The following is a 22,477-nucleotide window of genomic DNA, read 5'->3' as shown; positions in this document are numbered from 1 at the left end:
TACCCTCATGCCCTCAAATCTGGACAGAGCTCTGAGGGGTCTTAAAGCTCGCAGCGTCCTCAGAGACTTGATTGCAGCAAAGTCTGAATATCCCAGTGAGTTTGCAACCAGGCTTATCAAGGACACCTGTGAGGAGTAAAGGAAGACATGTGAATTGTAAGTATCCTTAAATAAAGTTGATATGTGTTTGTCCATTCTTGTTTAAGTTAAACCTTTAGGAAAAGTCAATTTTTATTCTTTATACTACAAAGTGAAGAACAACGACATTGTGAAAAGTACTGAATAAAACAGTATCACAGTCACATTAAAATACTAAAGAATAAACTGCACTACATGTTCTTAGTCATTATACTACCTAACGTAATGCAGACAAACAAGAAGACAGAAGATAATAAGAGACAGAACGTACTTAAAGAGCCATATTTAAGAGTTTTTGTGCCTTTTGGGACATTCCACAGTTTGGAACACAGTTACTTAGTTTTTGAGGTGGAGATTTGGTTTCGTTTTAGTTTCATCTTTGGACAAATTTAGACTTCCACTCTATTCTACATCCAAAACGAACAGAACAAAATGGTATTCCGCTGTTGAATGACCCTTGGGTGATGGCAAAGGATGGAAATGATGTGATATAAATGGAAGGAAGAAGAAATTAATGTCCTGATGGATGATGACAAAACACAGACAAGTATGCACAAATAGACAAAAGCGTCCATACAGGCATACTCAGCTATATATGCATATAATATATGTATATATATCAAATAGAGTGAGTTTTATAAAGAATTAATATCTGTCTTTGCCAAATTTGTCTCCCAATTTACATCCAATTGATCCAATAAGTTCATCAAAATAATTTAAGACCAACAAGGTCCCAATGGACTGTATTTCTTTATAAAAGTCTGTTTACACATGTGTGTGTCCAATATATCTAAAGAAGATACTCAGAATTCATTCTCAGGACAAGAGCAGTCTTTGGCTCCAAAGAGAATTCAGACAGGGAAAAAAAACACATTAAAAGAAAGTCCAGTTGTAATTCTCAGAAAGAAAAAAGAAAGGTAGGTGATGCTAATAACCAACAGGAGTTTTTATTTTTGTCGAAAGAGCAACACACTGAGTACATGAACTAGACTCTAAAGTTCAGACAACCGCTGCTTTTCTAACTTGACTGAGAAATGTTTGTAAAGCAACATTTTTCAAGGATTCAAATGCTGTACATAGAACACCAGATCTTCTGTAGATAAACCTCAGAGTACATGGCGCTGCATTTGTTTCTGATATAAAAGCCAAGGTCCTGAATTCATTCAGTCAAAGGACAGCTGTTGATTGGTATTAAAGCATTGACCATAAGAAGTGTGTTTGTTTGGATGCAAGACGGTGGCTTTTGATATCACAACAGAAAGCACTTACAAGTGAAGAAACACAGAAGCATTTGAGATGCAGATGTTTTTCAATCCCAGAGGCCATACTCACCTGGACCTGCTAACTACAACTTACCCTAAAAATAGAGCGGTCTGTGGACATCTGTGTAACAGCAGGTGAAATCAGAGGAGGTCAAGTCAGGCCTCGGGCTGTACGCCTCGGGCACTTAGATGACTACAAACTACAGAGTTTGATATCTTTAAGACCACAATTTGAGGTATAAAAGTCTCCTAAGAATCATGTGAATGATGTCCCTGTAGAATATATATAAAGAGTTAAAGGCTCGAAGTTCAGAAAACAACCTTTCATAGGAAAAGACTCGGTCTAGGTAGGAGTGTTTGTTTGCATTTAACGGTTTAAGTGACAAAATCTTTATAAGGTCTGATTTTTGCTTAATGATTATCTTAATACGGTTTCTTAAATAAGTGTAGAGCACTTGAGTTGCTCTATGTATGGATTGGGGCGATTTTGGTTCTCACAATCATGAAAACAAATAATCGAGATTACTCTGCTGCATGAGTGCTGCGCTCAATTTGTCCAAAAGTTTTCTCAGAGTTTTTGTTGTTTTGTCAAGAGAACATCACCACTAGATGAGCTCAAAAACATTGTTCACTTATTTTTATTCATTTATATTAATATATGATCATCTTTAAAAATTGACATTTTTCACTTGAGTGTGTTCAGAACGTGAAAGTGTTATGAGTGTTTATGTTCGATAAATGTATGTGATGCAGAAGCAGTGTTGTATTCAAGACACACTAACCGAGACCAAGACCAAGACCAAGACCAAGACCAAGACCAAGACCAAGACCAAGACCAAGACCAAGACCAAGACCAAGACCGGGGGAGAAAAATCATCATCTTGTGTGTAGTGGGTGTGTCACTCAGACCGTAACACCGGGAAGGTTGTGGCCGTAACCGGGGGCTTAAAATAAAAATGATGAATGAAGTAAAGTGAATTGTTCTTTCAGAAGGGGGCGTTTTCCTTCTAATCACAGTGATGACGTGGAAAAATAGCCTTTCAGTGGTGGTCTTGACCAGTCTTTATTTAAAATCTGGAGTCTAGTCGGTCTGAGACCGAGAAAGGACCGGGTAAAAATGCTTTCGATTTTGAGATGAGGCCGAGACTTCAAAAGGTGGTCTTGAGAAAGACCGATCTAAACTATGCAGAAGCATCAATGAGTCATCGTGTTTAATAATCCTGATCTGATTATCAATCAAAAATAATCATGATTTTTGCCATAATCGAGCGGCCCTAGTATGAACGGTGTACTGAAGGTAAACTCGCCTCTCACTCAAGCATGTGTTTCAATCTGCCTGGTCAAATCCAGGCTTACTGAAAATGAACAAAGCTCTGTGCAATGTCACAGCCTTAGTACATGACGCATCTCCTTGTTTCTAGTGTAGTTGTGCAGTGTAAATGTAAATAGGAGAAGCTTATCAAGACGAGAAGAGCACAATCTCATTTAAAAAGTGACACCTACCTATGTGTAAATCCCCCCAACATAAAAAGCCTCATTGTTTGAGTGTTGTTCAAACTAAATGATCTGCATGTTTATATTTTCAATACCAGGATCCTGTGTTTTCATGCAACAAAATCGTAGGAGGTACAGTGAAATATCTACTCACGTCAACAATAAGAAAGTCAAGCCAGCACCAGTAGTTGGTAAAATATTTCTTGAAGCCATATGCGATCCACTTGAGGAACATCTCCAGCACAAAGATGTAAGAGAAGACTTTATCAGCGGACTCCAGCACCAACTTCACCACTTTTCTCCTCTCGATGTAGATATCTTCAAACGCCTGCAGCAGAGGAGGGACAGCAGTGTGAGCACACAGACAGAGCCATCTGTTTAGTTCTGTCTTTATGCTTTGCACACATCACAGACAGCCTTTTACAATGGCCCTAGCACTGAACCACACTCTTCAGTTCCTGTCAGGAATCATGGCTGACATCAAATCAATCAAGACGGAAATCTTAGGGATTTTATTGTTGTTTTTGAAAAATGCTTAGTATTTTATCTTTCTAATGGCACATAGCAATCTTACCAGGGCTCCGCTGCTTAGCAGGATCATGAAGATGATGAAGGTCTCGAACCAGCTGTGCTCCACGATTTGGTAACAGGTCTTCCGCAGCCTCCACCAGGCCTGGCCCAGACCATGAGTGGTGTCGATGTGACAGCACTGACAGTGCCTCATGCAAACTAAACCAGCAAAAAAAACAAACACACACCATTTTACTAACCACTAATTAACACGTATGTTATCAGTTATTCTGCTTATTTTTAATGCTCACATTCTGGGAAGCATTCGTCCGGCTCCATACTCTCTTCATCCAGCTCTGAGAAGTTGTCCAACTCTTCTCCAGGCTTCCTCAGATCCACCGTGCTGCCCTCTGATAGGCTGATCTGCTCCTGAAAAGTGAAACGTATCAAAGTGACCAACCAACTTCTCATATAGCTTAACGTTGATTTTAGATCTGATTTGTCATTTTAAACAGATTATGATGTGACATCACTGACTGGGGCGTGACCATATGTGTACTCCATACTTCTCAGTTTCAAACCAAATCAACCTGTGTCGCTGCGTCTTCTGCCCCGTGGATTTATCCCATCAAAGCCAGATCACCTACATGTAAGTGCCTTTCCTTTCAATCTTATAATACATTCTGATGAGATCTTCTTGTGTTGTAACAGCAACACATTTCAGATGATTTGTAGGTGAGAGGTGCAGCTTCAATCCTATAAACCGATAGGTACTCTAATCCAGCATTAAAAAGCATCCACAAGACCTGGAGACCACTACCAGTATAACCAGTCTGCATGTCAAAGACAGAGCAGAGAAAGTGTAACAATGGCATTTTATTGATTCAACATTTGACATAAAAGTAGGATCTGGGATGTTGCTGTCTTTAAATACATTGTTTATGTTTTATTAACCAATATCTGCACCGTTTAGTGTTTAAAAGCTCTAAGCATGTATCCTCCTTTCCTGTTGAGCAGCTGCTGATGCCTGTTAAGCTGATGGAGGGCTGAAGGAGTTTTTTTTTTTTTTTTCATTTCCATTTCCCCTGATGCCTAATTCTGGTGTGATGTGGAGCAGAGCACGGCAGAGAAAGAGGAACAGAGCGCGCCATACTGCAGCCTGCCTGGCTCTGCTCAGCTGTGTCAGTATAATCTGTCCTGCCGGGGCCTGGCTCCACATCTGGCCTGCTGCTGTCGGCCTGCCAGAGGGGACAGCAGAGACACACCCTCTACCTCAACAAACCCCCACCCTCAGCCAATGAGAGACGGAGGAATCCAGGAGGACCAGGAAGCGCGATCAAGAGAAAGTGAGACGGATGCTCAATTAATAAACGTGTTAAAAAGTTTAAAGAGAAGGTTGGTTTGACGGTTTTGTGGTCGAACTCAATAAGTTATAAATAAAGAAATTAAAAAGCTAATATTATTCACTCATTCTTTAAACATTTATTGGAGGATATTCTAATATAAAAAAACAAGTTGAAGGATTAGGGCGACTGGACAGCGAGATCAGAGGCAACATGATCAGCTTAATAAATGATCATGATTAATCCAGGCTGTTCATTGGCGGTTATACTTAGAAAATAAAATAAATAAAAAGCTTGAACCATGCAGCGCTCCAAATGTTCACTAATATTACAAAGCACCGGAGTGACACTTCTGACACAACTGCGCTTAGTCAGAGTCAACTAACGTCTTAAATATTACTGCTGTGCCAATCTAAGTGATATCTTTCTAAATTTAAAAAGATTAGATGGTGTTTTTAGGAAGTTCAATTTTTTTGCTCAGAACACCAGCAGGTTTTAGACTCAGCAAGACTAAAGAAAATAAGGCGACAACCAGCCTGGCTTTGGAAAAAAGGCAACAAAATTGACCTAACAGCTTTTCTGAAGCTCGATTTTTCACATAAAATATCTTCTTTTTAAATACATTTTTTTGGGGCCTTTTTTCGCCTTTATCAGATAGGACAGCTGAAGAGAGACAGGAAACGTGCGGAGAAGAGAGAGGGCCGATGGCTGCTGCGATGAGGACCATAGCCTCTGTACATTAGGGTGTACAACATCCAGCGCCCCCACATAAAATATCTTAAATTTAGCCTCATGTGAATGTCAAGTGTACCTGCATCGTGTAAAGAAACAGGCTAACACATCATTCCTGGAAAAAACCACAACACATTATCTCAGTTCTTCAGTGTTTGTACAGATTTTAAAAAGGCAGGGGAAGAGATACGACAATACAACATGAGGGGGCTTGCATGAAACGTGGATTCTTTTTTTCAAAACAGCTGTGAATTCCTCCCCCCCATCAAACAGCTGTGTCAATCTAAGTGATATCTCTAAAAACTGTGTCATATCCACTGAGTCAGACTTTCTGTTTCCCTGTTTCCAGTCTCTTTGCTAAGTTAGCTGACTTCATATTTACAGTGTTGACATGAGGGAGGTGAAGATCGTCTATGTTGGGAAAGACAACAAACAAATATTGTCAACTAGAAGGTTGGGGGTTCGATCCCCAGCTCCTGCAGTCACATGTAAAAGTGTCCTTGGGCAAGACACTGAACCCTAAACTCAAGTCTATGTACCATTATACACTGTAGATTAGCATGTCTTTTTAACTGTCTACCTAACTTTACTACAGAGACCTTTTCATACAAAGGCAGTTTCACTAAGACTTGTCATTGCATAGCACTATGACCCTGACACTGAAGCAGCCTGTTGAGTTAAGCCACCACTAATGTGTCATTTATAAACACTTTTCATACTGTGACATGTAAAGATGTGTTCTTTGAAAAGTAATTCTCTGAATTGTGAAGTCCAAAAGCCGATATCTTTTGTTGCTATATTTATCTCTTCTGCATACAGCTGAGGTTATTGAGGTCGCTTTGCCAGATGTTCACTGTATGATGTTAACTCAGTTGTTCAGACTTAAATGCAACATCTGGATTGCCAAGATATATTTGCTCAACCAGGACAGTAGTCTTTATTAAGAGTTCACCTACTGTCTGACAGATCAACAGCTTATGTGTCCGGAGAGCTTCCACACCGCCGTCGCCTTCACAGCCCCCCCCCTTCACAGCCCACCCCCCCCCTTCATCCACACTGCCTGTGCCCCCTTTGACAGAACTTTTTAGACGTTTTCTAGAACCATCTGTGGCACAAAGCCAGCAAACAATCGGAGGCTTAATTCATGTAGGTCTGCCTGTTGGTCTCATTCTTTTTTAAATATGTAAAATTACTTTTGCTTTTATTTTTTTATTTTTTTTATTTTTTTACTTCTTACACAAGTACAGTTCTTACGATAACAACAATGACAAAAGTTTAATAACAAGAAAATAATCGTGAAATCAACAGGTCAGGTCAATTCAGCATAAAAAACATCAACTTACTTTCCAATTATAAATCAACTAAGGAAGAATATTTGTTCCCACATAGAGCCTATTTTCCCCATGAGAAGTATACTGCTCATGAGTGTTTGGGGGAAACCATTAGGAAATAACCAGACTTTAAAACAAAGCACCAAGTTTAAAGTTTCTGTATCTTTAAAAAAAAGTGACAGATGTGATGTTTCTTAAGCTAAGACACATTATACATTTATTGTTCCCTTTTTATTTTATTTCTCAATATTCACATGGCAGGTGAAAAGTGTTGCCACTTTTGGTGCTGAAAAGGTGGGAGTGCTGTTAACTGCAGTTCCCCTACTGGCCACTGGCTCCAAAAAGCCAATTTTTTTCAGCAAGTGATTTCCAGTGTTATATGATTTAAAGCTTTTTTCAACTCTGCATTTGTTGTCCCTACATCCCTAGATGTGTGTAAATGAGTGGACAGTTAGCTCTGTTTCCCAAGCTCCCCCCCCGCTGTGTCAGCGGCGAGTGAATGTGTTTGGATGGATAAGTTATTACTAACCAGGGTTGCCAAGTCTGAGGGTTTTCGGATACTTTTTTCTGTCGTTTTTTTTTTGTCCGCAGGTTAAGTTGCCCTATTTTTGATATTACATTTTTATGTAAAGGAATAATAAAAATCAATATAATAAATAAACCACCTTTTTAACGCAAAAATCCATCCAAATCGACAAAACAGGTACACATGGAATATATCCCAATAACAATTACACATGTACTCAAAAATACACACACAGACCTGCTGTGCCCACACACACACACACACACACACACTCACACACACAGAGGCAGCCCTCACGCTCGTGCGCAGTCTTGACAGAGGTTTTATTGGCTTATTTTGATTTCCGGCATTGGGCTTGTTTTGTCACACAGACCTGGCAACCCTGATACTAGCGGGCTCTTTCCATAGCAGCCTCTGCCATCACTGTGTGAATGGGTGTTTGTAAGAAACAGTTTAAAAAGTAGTCAGAGGACTAGAAAAGTGATGTACATTGTACATTGTAGAAGCTCCAGTCAACTTACCATTTGCCGTCTAGATTGTTGATTTAGGTTAATTTAGAGTTTCATATTCACAGCATCCTTTTTGCTCATCTTGCTGTATCGATTCTGGTGACTGTGTTGCCTCTACCTTGCCATCACCAAACAAAAGCATAACCCCCTGCTTTAAAATGGTACTGTAGTGCACCAGATCATGTCAAGCTTTCAACCAATGAACCAGAGATCAGCATGTGAGGAGGTAGGAATTTACTCTTTAGATGTTGTAAATATGTTTACTAGAGTAGAAAAGAAAACTGGTCCAGAAGACGAGAACAACGGTCAATATGAGGGTTAAGGTCTGGTGCTGAGACATACACCCGTATATGGAAATTAAAAACTCACCTTGTCTTCATCCTCTGAAGACTCAGAAATCTCCTCCTCCTCCTCGAGAAACTCCACATCGGATTCTCCGGGTGCGATGGGAACAATAACGGTCAAGTTTGGGTTTGTTATGTAGCTGTCCTCCTCTGGTATGATGTATTTCTCTACATAGCATCCAAATACTCCCCCATTGCTTTCGACGTGATTTCCAACTGGCTTGATGACCAAACTTGCTTCCTTTTCTATCTGCTTTTTGCGCTTTAAGCTCCGGTTAAAGAGGCTTGAGATGTTCGTGGCGAGCCAGGAGACGCCGGCATTTATACGGGCGATGGCGATCTGGATGTTGTTCAGGTCACCGTCTTCGTCTGGAGCAGAGAGGTTGTCGGAGCTGAAGGAGCTGAGCAGCAGGGCCAGAAAAAGATTCAGCACCTGTCGACAGAAAATATAGGACATTTTGTTTGATTTGGAAAAAAAGTGAATAATCCCTTTTTATCTATTAAACCTCATAACGGTAAATTATGCTGGATTCATGTTGTGCTTTAATCAACATTGATCTTTCTTTAGCTGTCAGGGCACAGGTTAGCCTGAAAACAGCAGCACTAGTGATCCTTATATATTACATGATATCCCACTTATTTTTTCTTAACACTGGAAAATCCTGCACTGTAGATTCAGGAGGATATTCTCCCCAGCTACGCTCTGAAACATATGGCCCCGGATTTTCTTATGCTACACTGAACTCAAGTTTCCAAACAACAAACTCCTAAGTAATCTGTCTACTAGCTTAGAGAGCAGCACAGTAGCATGTTTTGCATGTGTGTGTGTGTGTGTGTACTGCCTGTGTGCATGAGCGATGTGCACAGTTGTTAAGGATCATCTTTAGCCACTGAGCCAGTCAGCGATGGGGAGCATGAGCAGATGATTAGTGATGAATGCCCTCTGACCTTCTCGCCCCTAAGCATCCTGGATAATCCCTTGGATAAACAGCTTTCCCATGATTCATGTGTGGAGGATGTTTCTGTCCATTAAACTCTATAAGGAGCATTTGTGATCTGCTCTTTACCCTGACCAGACAACACATTCACTGAAGATGTCTGCATCCAGAAACTGTAAAAAAGTGCTCATAAGTAATGGTGTTAGAGCTGGAGGAAGGAGGGGGACTTTAAGTAACAGTGTCTTTAGATTAAGCCTTTAATGTTTGCTTCTCTTATGAGGGGGCTGCGTTCTGGCACAGCATATAATGAAGTTCACAATCATTTCATGGCAGATTTCACACTTCTAAAAACTGCTCTTTCATGCAGCCTGCCTGAGCAGAGCATGACAGCGGACTCGCTGAGCCGCCGCTGCCGCTCAGACATATTTTTGGAGCACAGGCTGAGCTGCTGCTCCCAGCCCTGTGTTTTCCGTTTCAGTTTACCTGTGTCGACGATGGTAAATATTTGTGTGTTGCTTTAATTTCATTAGAGATTCCCCACATAATTAGTTGACACAGAAATCTGAAACAAATACAGGCAGTGTTGAGTTGAAAAAAAGTATTCTTTTCCTGTGTGATATTCTACAAGTATTGACATTTAAACTGTAGTCAAAGGTGTATTATTCTTGGTATAATGTCAACAAAAAAATAGGTGAGCCTCCTTATCTCTTTATTATTCAGCGCTGCAGTAGCACATGAGCAGCAAGGCTCAGGTGTGGCTCATGTGCTGAGTAAATGGATTAACCTGTTTATATGAAACTGAAATGAAAATCACAGAGTTCTGTAAAGACAAACAGGACTCAGAGGAGCAGTGTGAATGAACAGCTACAGCAGTAACAAGAACATGTAAAAAGATCTCTCTAGAGTTTCTTTCTGTTGGTCCTTTTTTCATTTCTGTAAAAATTGTGGATCGCTTTGAAGAGAGAGTCTTTAGATACTAAGAGCTCTCTCTAAGCTTATAAAAACATAGCGATCCTTCATTTTGGGGGAAATAAACCAAAACAAACCTTTCTACAAATAGTCCACCACTGATCCTTTAAATAAGTGTTAGGATATATATTTGCATTAAAAAAGGGTCAGTTATCATTCAGGCAACACCAATAACAATTTTAGAAAACTAGAAAGGTTTTCATTCCTTTTTTGACAGACGTATATATTTCAGAGCATATGCTTCATAAGGCTGAGGGGAACAGAAGGCATGCTGGGAGAAAGTTTTGAACTGTAACCACAAAAACTCCACGCTCAAAGCCTTGCTCTATTTTTTAAAGCCCTGCTGCATAAAAAAGGTGACAGAGTTGATTGTGTTGTAGCTAATGTTTGAACTGAGTTTGTGTTTTTTTAAATATTTGGGAGCTGCACTGTGGTGCAGTGGTTGGTGCTGTGACCTCACAGGGAAAAGGTTACTAGTTTGAATCCCCATCGATCAGGCCCTTTCTCCTGTTCCCTTTGGGTATTCCCGACTTCCTCCCAAGACATGCTCATTAGGGGAATTGGTGACTCGTAGTTTTGAGGATGAGTGTGACTGGTTGTCTGTCTCTATATGTCAGTCCTGTGTTTGACTGGTGAACAGTCCAGACTCCAGGGTGTACCCCCGCCTCTCGCCCATTGACTGCTGAAATTGGCTCCAGTCACCCGTGACCCCTGACGGGATAAGCGTTAAAGATAATGGATGGAAAACATTGAGATAAGTACAGAGCATGATATGGAATAGCTGCAAGGCACTTTAATTCTTGTCTAGACTTGCATAACACTTGAGGATCAGGCCGGCAGTTAAGGCTAAGCAAAAATAAAATGAAAAGAAATCCTGAAAATGGATTATGGAGAAAAAAAAACATGATTATAATAATAAAATGGAAAAAGATTTTACTCACTCCACAAACACAGCAATGTGTGGTTATATAAATGTCAAGAATCAGCATCAACTACAATGACACCACGTTCAAAGAAAAAGCACACTGACCATGAATAAACTCTTTGGCAGCCGGCTGTCTACACTTCCGGGATTTTTTTTTTGTCCTCATTAACGTTAGATTACAGCCCACAGCTGGACAACAAATCACCATATGGGACGGGTGGATGGATGAATATACATATCCATGCTACTGCACAGCGTGTGAGCTGTTACATTGATGAACTGTTTTTCTATAAAAACATCTGTATGAAATGATGTTTCATCCCGTGTGAAAATCTACACCTGCTGAAATGTCTGAAGAACATCCAGTGGTGTCAGCTGATCCTTTGTACAGTCCTAAGGTCTCATCCCCTTCCATAATGCATAAGGAGTTCATTGGCAGTGGATCAAACCCTCAGCCCTGTTGGACATGATGCTGCAGAGAACCTGCCCTCGCACAGCACGTGTTTGTGATATGGATACAGTTAGCACAGTAGCATGTACAGATAATACATACTTAGTGGAGACAACAGATGGCCTATACGTCGTCCAGACATGATCTGTTCTGAAGTTTGCTTATGCTAATCTGCAAGACTGTTAGCATGATGTTGTCACAGAGCCACATTATCAGTATTCAGAAGCAATAAGGTAAATATGCATGATCCATCATAACTAGGCAGAAATCTGAGTTTGCAAAAATGTACCATGACGATCCACCGACTGTTCAAGGATGTCCCATTAATGATAATATGGAATCACCAATCCTCATTGGTGCAACGTAATCCCTGATTACTCATGACATCATCATTTGGATTTGAAAGCAGCTCCAGTTGGTTGCATTGACATGCAACTGGATTTCTCTCTAGACGGACTTCCTGTTTTCATATATTGTTAAAGGATAATGTTGGCATTAACCTGTATTTATGTTATTGCCAACAAATCCAATAAAGAGACCAAAAACCTACGACCTTTAAGTCTGGCTTTCGAACATTTTCAGCCCTCCCAAGCTTATCTTTGACTGTCTGCTTCAAGCCCACTGGTTGAACTACAAATGTCAAATGAACATTTAACCTACTGTGAGGAGTCTTAACTGGTTTAAAATAGTGTAGAGTATATATTGAGAAGCCTCTTTTTGTTCTCCAAAAGCAAACCAAACCATCAGCTGGAGGAGGACTTCACTGACAATGCTTGGTCAGATCACCTTCAGTCAAAGCCATCAACGGCATGCAGCCCAAAGAGCTGTGTTTACGTTACTGGAAAAGATGAGTCCACTGTGGTTAGTTTGCCAGTAAAGGAAAAAAAAATGAGTTTTTGTCTCGTAGAGAATACTAAACATGCATTTGAAGCAAATGTCAGAAAAAGGAAAAAAACTAGAGAAATGACCGAAGAGATGGAGGGTCAATCAACCAAATTAAAATGCCTGAGAAAACAGATATGTTAGTTGTAGTAGAAGCTATTTCAGATGAATTAACTTACACAGTTGAGTTTCCAACTTAATTTCCATATTACCATAATTACTCATAATCAGTCCCAGATAAATACAGAACCTTATTGACAAGCATCCTGCTGAAAGCTGCCAAAACAAAAGCACAGGCTGGCCAGATCAAGCTGTCTATAGACACTTTTCATTCTGAGACAACAGCTGTTTTTGCTCTTGACGGTATTGAAGCTGATGTGTTTATGTTTGTGTTTGGGGGCTAAAGCAAGATAGTCTGCATGACAGTGTTTTTTGTAATATTACAATAATTAACCCTGTGGAAACGCTGTGGCCAACTGGTGTGTATTGAAGAACAAGATGGATTAGGCTTTGTCTATTTCCTATAATTATTATATTATATTTTATATTGGTTACCCCTAAATCCTTGTCAATAGAAAATAAATCTTGGTTTGGGCTTCAGGAAATGAATGACAGAAATGTAAAATGATTCATAACTTTCCAGTTAAGTACTCACCACTAAGTTCCCTATGACCATGACCAACATGAACACCAGGATACAGAGAGGCTGCCCGGCCACTTCCATACAATCCCACATGGTCTCGATCCACTCGCCGCACAGCACCCTGAACACGATGAGGAACGAGTGGAAGAAGTCCTTCATGTGCCAGCGAGGCAGCTGGCAGTCGATGGAGATCTTACACACACAGTCCTGGTAGTTCTTTCCAAACAGCTGCATGCCCACCACAGCGAAGATGAAGACGATGATGGCCAGCACCAGCGTCAGGTTCCCCAGAGCGCCCACAGAGTTGCCGATGATCTTGATGAGAGTGTTGAGAGTCGGCCAGGATTTGGCCAGCTTGAAAACTCGCAACTGAAGAAGAGAACAAAGTGAAGAAATCTTTCAGTTATAATTTAGCAACTTTTACATTCTCATCTTCGTCTGATCCATCACCTTTCATTTATTGCATTTTAAAAAGTAATACAATGGTACACCAGTACAAAACTGAGAGTTTAATATTTCCGTTACCAGTCTGAAGGATCTCAGGACAGATAGCCCCTCCACATTGGAGAGACCCAACTCCATCAGACTGAGGCAAACAATGACGCCATCAAAAATATTCCAGCCCTGTTGGAAGTAATAGTAAGGGTCCATAGCAATCAGCTTGAACACCATCTCAGCTGTAAAGATCCCAGTGAACACCTAGAAAAGACAGAAACACAGTGAGAGGTTTTAATGGTATTTATTTAAATTGTATTGATCTCTTTTTAGCTGCATATTTTACTGTTCAAATCAACCCAACAGTAGGCTGTGGTTTTCAGCTAAAAGAGCTCTGATACATAAAAGTACAGTGGTACAATAGTAGAGACACAATTTGCCTGAATAGTTGGTGAACATTGCTTTTAGGAAATGCAAGGAATTAACCGCTCAAGTTGTTGGAAACAAAGAGTTAAATGAAAGTTGGGCTTACAGGTTCTCCATAACAACTTTGCAAGGAACTAATATATCAGATGTATGTTTTATTGTTTACAGGCTGTTAAGCGACTCCAAAGTGGTCAAATAGGATCTGTCAGGGACAGCGGGTTGAAGTTTGTTTAAAGTTGAGCTTTAGGTTACAGACGTAAAGGGCAAAGGAAAAAATCTAAACAGCAAAAAATTCTTCTTACATATATAGTCCTGCTGTTTTTTTATCCCACTAAAGAGGCTCCCTTTTCAACACCAGTGGACTGAAGCCTGAGCATGTTCAAGTCATTCATTGTATGCTAACTTCCATCTGTAACAGGTTACTGAGGATGCTACAATTAGCAGAATATGTCAAAATGTCCTCCCGCAATAAAAACACTAACTTAAAAACACAGAGTAGCCTTTTATTGTGAAGGACAAAGTTCATGCTAAATGTCAAAGCAGTCTAATAAGGATTGTCCTAAAATGTTTGAAAGCACATGACATTTTTACACATCATAAACATCAGCAGCTTGATGAACCCAACCCAAAAGTTATTACATTAAATTGTCTGCCTTTAAGTTTGTTTTTATTCTTGAAGACACGTATAGTCAGAACCTGAACTTAAAGTCCTGCACCAACCATAAAAGAATGATCTGGATTAATCATTTTTCTGTTTCCTCTCAACTGTCTTCTGATGCTTTCAGTATTTTTCGCTGTTCATCAAAAGCACTTCCAAGAGAAAATGTGTCGAATGCTAGAAAACTGCCCTCCCACCCATCATTCCTCACCAGATTTCCCACTGAGAGCATGGTGTTGAACTCCTCTGTCATGGGGTAGTGCTCCAGGGCCATGAACAGGGTGTTCAGCACAATGCAAATGGTGATACCCAAGTCCAGGAAGGGATCCATCACCATGAACTTCACCCACTCCTTTATCTTCAGCCACCAGGGGGAGCAGTCCCATATCAGGTACTTCTTGGCGAAAGTTAACCAGCAGGGATGACACTTCTGCCTCGACTCCTGCAGCTCTGCAAAGAGACACCAAAGGGAACGATTCATCTGCAGCTTTCTGTTAAATAACTCTTTTTCCCTTTTGCTCCCTTTTTCTTTGCAAACACCAGTGGACTTAAATGCGAGATCCTTCAAACACAAGCGAGGCGACAACCCTTAACATCCAGCTAGCTGCCAGGTCCTGTGTTTTCTGGGGGAGGGGCTTAAAATTTGAGTTTTTCCATTAGAAGCAAAAGTGGAATTTGCTCCCAGATTCAAAATGAGTCTTCAACATACTTCTTTAAAATCTTTTTTTATACATCAAGATATTGGAAAACAGGACAAATTCAGTGCATGACATACTTGATATAAAAAACTAAATTCCTGTTTTCATTTGATGGGAACTTTAAGGAATTATTCCTATTTTTTGGGGAATTTGGTATGTCGCTTGCTGGCTGAGAAGATGCAAAGGATACTACTCCCACATCTGTAATTCTGTATGTAAATGTGAAACTATAGCCAGTAGATGGTTAGCTGAGCCTACAATAAGGACCAGGAACAGGGGAAAAAGCTTGTTTGGTTCAGTTCGCAGGCAAAACAAAATCCTCTTTCAAGGAGTTCAGACAACTGACTGATTTTCTAATGACAAGCTGTTTTCACAGAGAGATACATGACAAACTAGGTCCAAGATAGTACTGCTCTGGATTATCAATAGTCTGCCACATAACCCTATAAAAAATGACTTTAATAATTTAAAAAAAAGTGTTCTAAAAAAGTGATAAAAGCACTTTCAGGACTTAACTAGTAAGATTTAGCCGTCCTTGTGATGAGTTTTGTCTTTTTGATAACATATTATTTGCATACATACATAAGAGATTTGCTTGAATCTTCTCATCTTGTTCTTTAAAAAGTGGAGAAAAAAAGTGTACCTCCCCAATCTTCTCTTTTAATATTCTTAAGGACTCACCTTCCATGGCCTCACTTAGAAAGCTGACGGAGCTCAGGCCTCTCTTCCTGGTCACTGGACGAGGCTCAGTCACAGATGGGGAAGGCTGGAGGATTGGTTTGGGGACTGTTTCCTCTGTACTGAAGGGCGTCTGGGTAGACGGAAGACACCCAAACAGTACAAAAAAGACTCCTTTTATTTGGTGGGCTATTAATTATTATTAAGAGAGAAAGACTATAAGAATACTACATCCTCATAAAAACATATTTTTTTCACTTACTGTATCCTCCCTGACCCTCTCCATGCTGTAAGCCGGTAAGTAGTTAGGAGTATGAAGTCCTGTAGTGGTGACTCCGTTCTGGTCCAGGGAGATGTTGAGTCGGCCGTTGATGTTGAGGTTGGTGGTGAAGATTTGGGAGCAGTGGCTCCGAACGCTGCCCGTCCGTCTCTTCCAGGGTGTGGCTGTTGAACTGGTGCGGCTCCTGAAGGCGTCGCCATGAATGCTGTACTCGTCATCCCCGAAGTCGGCCTCTGAGTTGTTACGTACCCTGAAAGCGCTGAAGATGCTGACTTGGCTTCCTCTCCTGGTGCTGAGGGGGTGAGAGGAGAGCGTGGCCAGCAGAGGGTGGGCGGGAAGGGGAGACAGTGGAGGCTGCAGAGACACAGAGGATACATTAGCTCCTGCAGCTTGTAATAGGGTCATCAAAAAGTGGGAGCGATGATCAGTGATGTACCATTGGCTCATCCAGTGGGTCAAACTTTTCCTCAGCAGCTTCCTCAGGTGTTTCCTCCGACAGCATCCTGTGCGATCGTCTTCTTCTGCTGCTGCTCCGTCGTATACTTCCTGCTGCTTTCAGACAGAACGGAGACATCTCTGGGGACAACACAGAGTCTGTCTCCTGTGCTAGTCTTTTTGCTGCCAACTTAACACAAAAAAAATGATTTTATTTGTAAATCAAAAGCAGAAATTAAAAAATGAAAATCCTTGCTGAATGTTTGCACCTACTCTTTGTTCTCTGCGAAGATGCTCCATGGCCAGCTGAAACTCCCTCTCCTTCTGCCAGGCCTCAGCGATGGTTGCCTGATTCTGCTCCTCATAAGCCATGGCTACCACAGCCAGGATGAGGTTGACCAAGTAGAAGGAGCCCAGGAAGATCACCAGCACAAAGAAAACCATGTAGGTCTTTCCTGCAGAGCGCAGGGTCTGAAGAAGCGGACATGAGGTTTGTAAAATTCACAGGTTAAGGGAAAATAACATTATATTTTGTTTCACAATTCAGTGAATGACACAGAGCAATTCAAGTTAAAAACAGCTGAGTCAGTGTTATAACCCATTTGGTTTATACAACTACTTCTACTTGCTTTATGCACTCTTTTTTGAGGCATAAATCGTGTAGATGAGGGGTGAAAAAAAGCACTGCTTAAGAGTCATGTCTCTGGCGACTTGATCAATTTCAGCACAATATTTAATCTCTTTTTGGCTCGTTTATTGTCCCTTGATTCGTTGGGAAATGTTTGTCCCATCGGCTGCTCTCTGTTGCTCACCAGCCAGTTAAATGTTTCAGTCTGGCAGAAACTTTGCAGGAGAATTGAAAGAACTGAACTGAGAACGGCAGAGTTGGACATATTCCGTGGTTTGTATCTACAGATGACTCATATCATGTTAAACACAGTCACATGACACAATGGCTATTTAAAAAACTGATCAGTTTAATTTGACTGCAGCAGTTAAATTCACAAATCACAGTCTGATGATGTTTCTTGGTTTGTCAGAACAAAACTTATTTCACATGAAAAGGAATCACATGACCCACTCATAAGATAAAGTTATAGTGTTTTGAAATTTAGGTGAAGTTTTAAACATTTTGTTAACATTGAAGTTCATTAAACTGCTCCAGAACGCCTTTCAACTTCAAATAACTTTATGTATCCGTTAGGTTGGAACTTTAGTTTGACTTTGGTCCTGCATATTTATGTTTCCTGTAAAATGATCACTAAGCAGAAACTGTCATGGTTAGAAGTTAACTATTAAATAATGGCAGAATCAGCAAAAATTATGATTTTGTGTTTAATGTGACAGTTAATGCAAGACATAGGTGACTAACTTTGAAACCTACATGTAGTCTCTTTTCATGGGAAATTCAACATGTGCGCTTTAAATTAAAAAGTTTTAAATCCTTTCTGAGTGCTAATGCTGACTTTTGAATCACAGAATAACCCTTTTTTGTGAAATCAAAGCAGTTATGGTAGAAAATTATATTATATATAATTTTTGCCTGGTTTTAAGAAATACAAAAAAAACAAACTGAGTGTTCTTTCAACGATCATAATTTGACATTTGACTGAATAAAACGATTTAATTCGACCATGTTACAGGGATCAATTGATTTCTATGAGAATCTAAATGTATGTTTTATTATAACTAGTTAAAGGGCAGCTCAAATAATCACATGATACTGGCAGATTCCAAATAGGATTGAAAAATGTCACCTGGTGAAAGAGTTTCTCCCAGTAGTCTTGTGTCATGAGTCTGAAGAGGGCCAGGAATGCCCAGCCGAACGAATCAAAACTGGTGTAGCCATAGTTTGGATTCCTTCCTACTTTGAGGCAGTCAAATCCATCGGGACACTTCCTATAATGTACACACAGTCAAAAGGCAGAGGAGGGATGAATACAGGACAACACTGATAAACAAAGGCTATGCACAACTAAATCAAAGGCAGCTGGGACAGATATAGCTGTGGTAGCGTGCATGCCGCTTTGCCAGAGTTCAAAACATCCCCAGTATCTACAGAACGCCCCGGCCTTTGACTCCACAGTGCAGAGAAGCGGATGAGTGATGAGTGAGTAAGTACATACACTGCTATCAAAGCCATTATTTCAACTGGAGAGGGCACTTCAAATGTGTTCCCCGCAGGAGCACTAAAAAGCGCTGTAGCAAAAGGGATTACACTGAGCCAGATGGATTTCAAATTGCAGTGCAGATGAAATAAATAACATAAAATACAACGTTCAGCGCCATGCCTCCATTACTGATCTTCATTGTCAGCACAGTGGCATTACAGCAAATATTTAAGTCCAGCGGCTGAAAACAAGCTGGACTGCTCCGTCAATCAAAGCACAGAATAATTTTGTAATGGCCGGTAAACAGCTGGGCGGCCCGGCGCTGCTGTGAGAACAGCTGTAGATCTGACTGACCAGCCAGCTGAGCAGGACCGCTCACTAATATCCAGCATGAGGGCAGACGAGGCTGCATCAGGCCAGCGACGTCTTACTGTCAGGCCGCTTCTTCTCTCTGCTGCGCTGCTCAACCGGACACCAACATTTCAATATGTGCTCAATATGGCAAAGTGTAAACACTCAGAAGCTTCAGGTAAAGTTATTCTCTTTGTAATCAAAGAAACTCTGTCAACCTTTGGAGGAGAAAAAGAAACACTAAATGTTTATAACGTACATTACTACAGTTATTAGACTGATCCATTTGTGCTTTAACTGAAACTTTTCACTGAATCAGCAATTAAAGCCACATTCAGGTTTCTGCAAGTTGAAATGATTTGAGTTCATTAACTGAAGAGCTGACAAGCTGATGACGTTTCTTGCTAAAAATTCAACTCTGATCCTGTATTTGATCATGCCTATAAACCCCTCTATTAAAGATCCTGCTCAGAAACTGTTTCTGTGTAAATGAGCTGTGTTTGACCACGCCCCTCCCTGGAAGGGTTTTGGTGGAACGGGCTTTCTTGCACAATACTCAATTGTTTACAGTGAGAAGGCAGACTCAGAGGGCAGAACAAACACCTAGCTGTGGGAGTGTCACCCACCTGGGGGAGGGGTTACTGCCCTTTGTGATGTCATGAAGGGAAAATCTCCAAACGGCCTGTTTGAGCACACATTTTCTGGAAAGCAGGCAGAAGACTGAGAGGATGCACTTTTCAAATTGATCTAATAATGTTGCACTTAATCACCAAATAACTATCAAAGGTATACAGAAGCTCTATGATAGCTCTGAAAGCAAAGCTCAAAAACAAGATCCAAAACCAGAACTTTTGGATTCAAGTAAAACACTCATGGAATTTGCAAACTAAAATGCATCATTTGCATTTTAAAATTTGAATCACAAGGTTCTTTATTGGATTTAAAGACAGTGTTTGATTGCAGTGTTGATAGCTTTGTTCTGAAATCTAACTCTGATTGCTAAATGAAGACGCACAATTCATTTGACCTTTAAAAGATTAAAATTAAGCCCCTTTTTTTAAACAATACAACAGAAACAACTGTGTTTTCTCTTTGTCTGGCTAAGGCGGTGGGCTTCTATGCCATCATCTGTGCAGTCAAGGGCAAGAGTTGAAAGTCCTAATCCTTGATGCACAGTGGCTTTAAGATGCGAGGGGATAAGTGTTTGCTTGAACTCAACAGTAGGCATGATGAGAAACAGCCTGGTCCTTTGAGCAAATCATTTATCACAAACTTGTTAACCATCCAGGCTGAAAATATCATGTGAAAATGTGTGTGCATATGCGTGCCCACTTGTCTCTGTGTGTGTTTGTGTGCATGCATGTGGGTGCCATCATAACGTATCCAAAGCTTTAATTTGGAAATCTACTCAGGGATTACTTGTTGGAATACACTCAAAAGATTAAGCATCCTCTATGTTTTACGTCCTCCATCCTGACCTGCTTAATATCTTGCTCGTCTCCACAGCCAGCCTCAGAAAGTTTCTCTCTAAAACCTCACACAAGCTAAAAGGCAGCCTCCGTCATTTTGTCAACAGTCATATTATTGACCATATGGTTACTTTGACCTTCAACAAGGCAAGACTCTCATAAATCTGTGATTCTGTCTCTGAGTAAACATGAATCTCAGCACAAAGAACACACAAAAAAGTAAATGAAAACACATCGTCTTGGTGATGACAGAGCGAAGATAAAACTACAGGGAAACAAAATGCCTGATTTGTCTCGTTCCATTGACGTCCAAACAGCCATAAACTCAACCATGAAGGAAAAGGAAAAAATATTAAACCTGAATGAAACTGAAGGTCGATCACAGTGCACTGCTAGAGCTCCACAAACAGACCAAAACAAAAACATCAGGAAACAAATCTAAAACAATCCACTTTCAGTGACTGGTAGGTAAACATTGGGACAGCTGGACAGGGTGGATTCAAGTCTTACTGACCGAGCTTACTATTTACGAGTAATGATGTCATTTCACAATGAATGCCCTCCAATGTATCCTCTCCGAGCTTTGACTGGAAAGCACTGAATAAGGTTTGACGTCTTGGGAGATTAAGTTCTCCCAATTAAGTGGTCCCCCTGAACCAAAAGGTTCAACATAAAACTAAAAATAAGATATTGTTTGTGTTCATAAACTAACTATCAGAGAGTAGAGCTACTGTACTGTGGCCCTCTGCAAAAGAGATGAACCCCATTCTGGCAAAGCAAGCGCGACACTCGGGCCGTTGTTGCACAGCAGACAGCTGGCCAGCGCTGTGTCTGATCGGACATAAATGGACTGGAAAGAGGGATTGAAGACGGGGGGTACAAGCAGTGGTGAGGTCCCCCAATCCAAGCGTCCTACAGAGTAGCATCAGGGGACATGCTGTTTGCCTGACAAACCAAGGGGAGTCCAAAACAGCGGCATGGGGGTTCTGTAAAATCGGCTACCTTCTTTGGTCAAAACAAAACAAACCATTCTGCAACCAAATCTAAACTTAGAAGAAGGACATACTGGCTGCTGCATTGTTGTCAGAGAAGCCAGCACTTCAACACGGCATGTTTCCTTAATGTCTGATGACATCATAAGGTAATTTTAATTTGCTGCTAAAGTCCCGGGGTGGTCCACTGGTGGGGGAGGTTCTTTGCCTCTTTATGGAGTTGGGTTGTGGTTTGTTGACCTCTTGTCTGATTATTTGCCTTCAATGGTTGTGGGTTAATTAGCTTGTTCATATGTTGGTGCCTAAGTCGTTGCTGTGGTCTAGTAACACACTGAGGGTTCTTCACAGTGAACCACGAAAAGTGGCTCTATGTGAATTGGACAGGAGGAAGAAGCACGATATAGAATCTAAAAAGGCTTAATATGGAACTACTACATAAAACTTTAACATACAAGCTAAATATCATCCATATTTTTTATTATATGCTGTCATCCATTATCTATCATTAACAGAGCACCTTAATGGAAGCCATTTGTTGAAGCTGCAGGATTTTGGATTCACACAGATGGGTATTTAGTTCTCTATAACCCTTGAACTGGGCCTGGCATGGGGCGGGTTCATCCTGTTGTGCTTGTTTCTAAAGCATTCGGATTTACAGGATTATTCAGAACGTAGGCTGAGTAGCAATATTTGGATGGTTTAACACTCTGCCTCTGATTGGGAACAAAGTCTGACACTCCACAGACAAAATCTCATCCATGACCATTAACATTTTATACCCATTATTTAGATTCAAATGAAAAGACACAACCTGAGGAACTGCTTGAAGACGTCAGTGTGGCATCTCTTCTAAACAACACAACCAATCCAAAGTGATCCGGGGTACCTAATCATGTCATAGAGCTTTTGAGATGAGGAAATCTCCAAAGACCCCCGCCTTCTCTAAA

General features: G+C 40.7%; 1 protein-coding gene across 1 annotated transcript in view; it reads right to left on the bottom strand.

Annotated features, from left to right (window-relative positions):
* Nucleotides 1–22,477, bottom strand: part of scn12aa (sodium channel, voltage gated, type XII, alpha a) — a 40,755-nt gene that overhangs the window by 10,339 nt on the left and 7,939 nt on the right. The window contains 14 exon segments of the mRNA XM_065953784.1: nucleotides 4–126; nucleotides 1,495–1,521; nucleotides 3,049–3,222; nucleotides 3,469–3,623; nucleotides 3,716–3,833; nucleotides 8,215–8,622; nucleotides 13,010–13,366; nucleotides 13,523–13,696; nucleotides 14,728–14,966; nucleotides 15,896–16,025; nucleotides 16,155–16,526; nucleotides 16,609–16,797; nucleotides 16,881–17,078; nucleotides 18,365–18,506. Of these exon segments, the coding sequence (XP_065809856.1) occupies nucleotides 4–126; nucleotides 1,495–1,521; nucleotides 3,049–3,222; nucleotides 3,469–3,623; nucleotides 3,716–3,833; nucleotides 8,215–8,622; nucleotides 13,010–13,366; nucleotides 13,523–13,696; nucleotides 14,728–14,966; nucleotides 15,896–16,025; nucleotides 16,155–16,526; nucleotides 16,609–16,797; nucleotides 16,881–17,078; nucleotides 18,365–18,506 (2,806 nt within the window).

Source organism: Labrus bergylta, chromosome 4 (assembly GCF_963930695.1).
Source record: "Labrus bergylta chromosome 4, fLabBer1.1, whole genome shotgun sequence".
In the NCBI taxonomy this organism is placed as follows: domain Eukaryota; kingdom Metazoa; phylum Chordata; class Actinopteri; order Labriformes; family Labridae; genus Labrus; species Labrus bergylta.
Note: the sequence above shows the minus strand (reverse complement) of the source record. Positions and strands in the feature narration are given on the sequence as shown.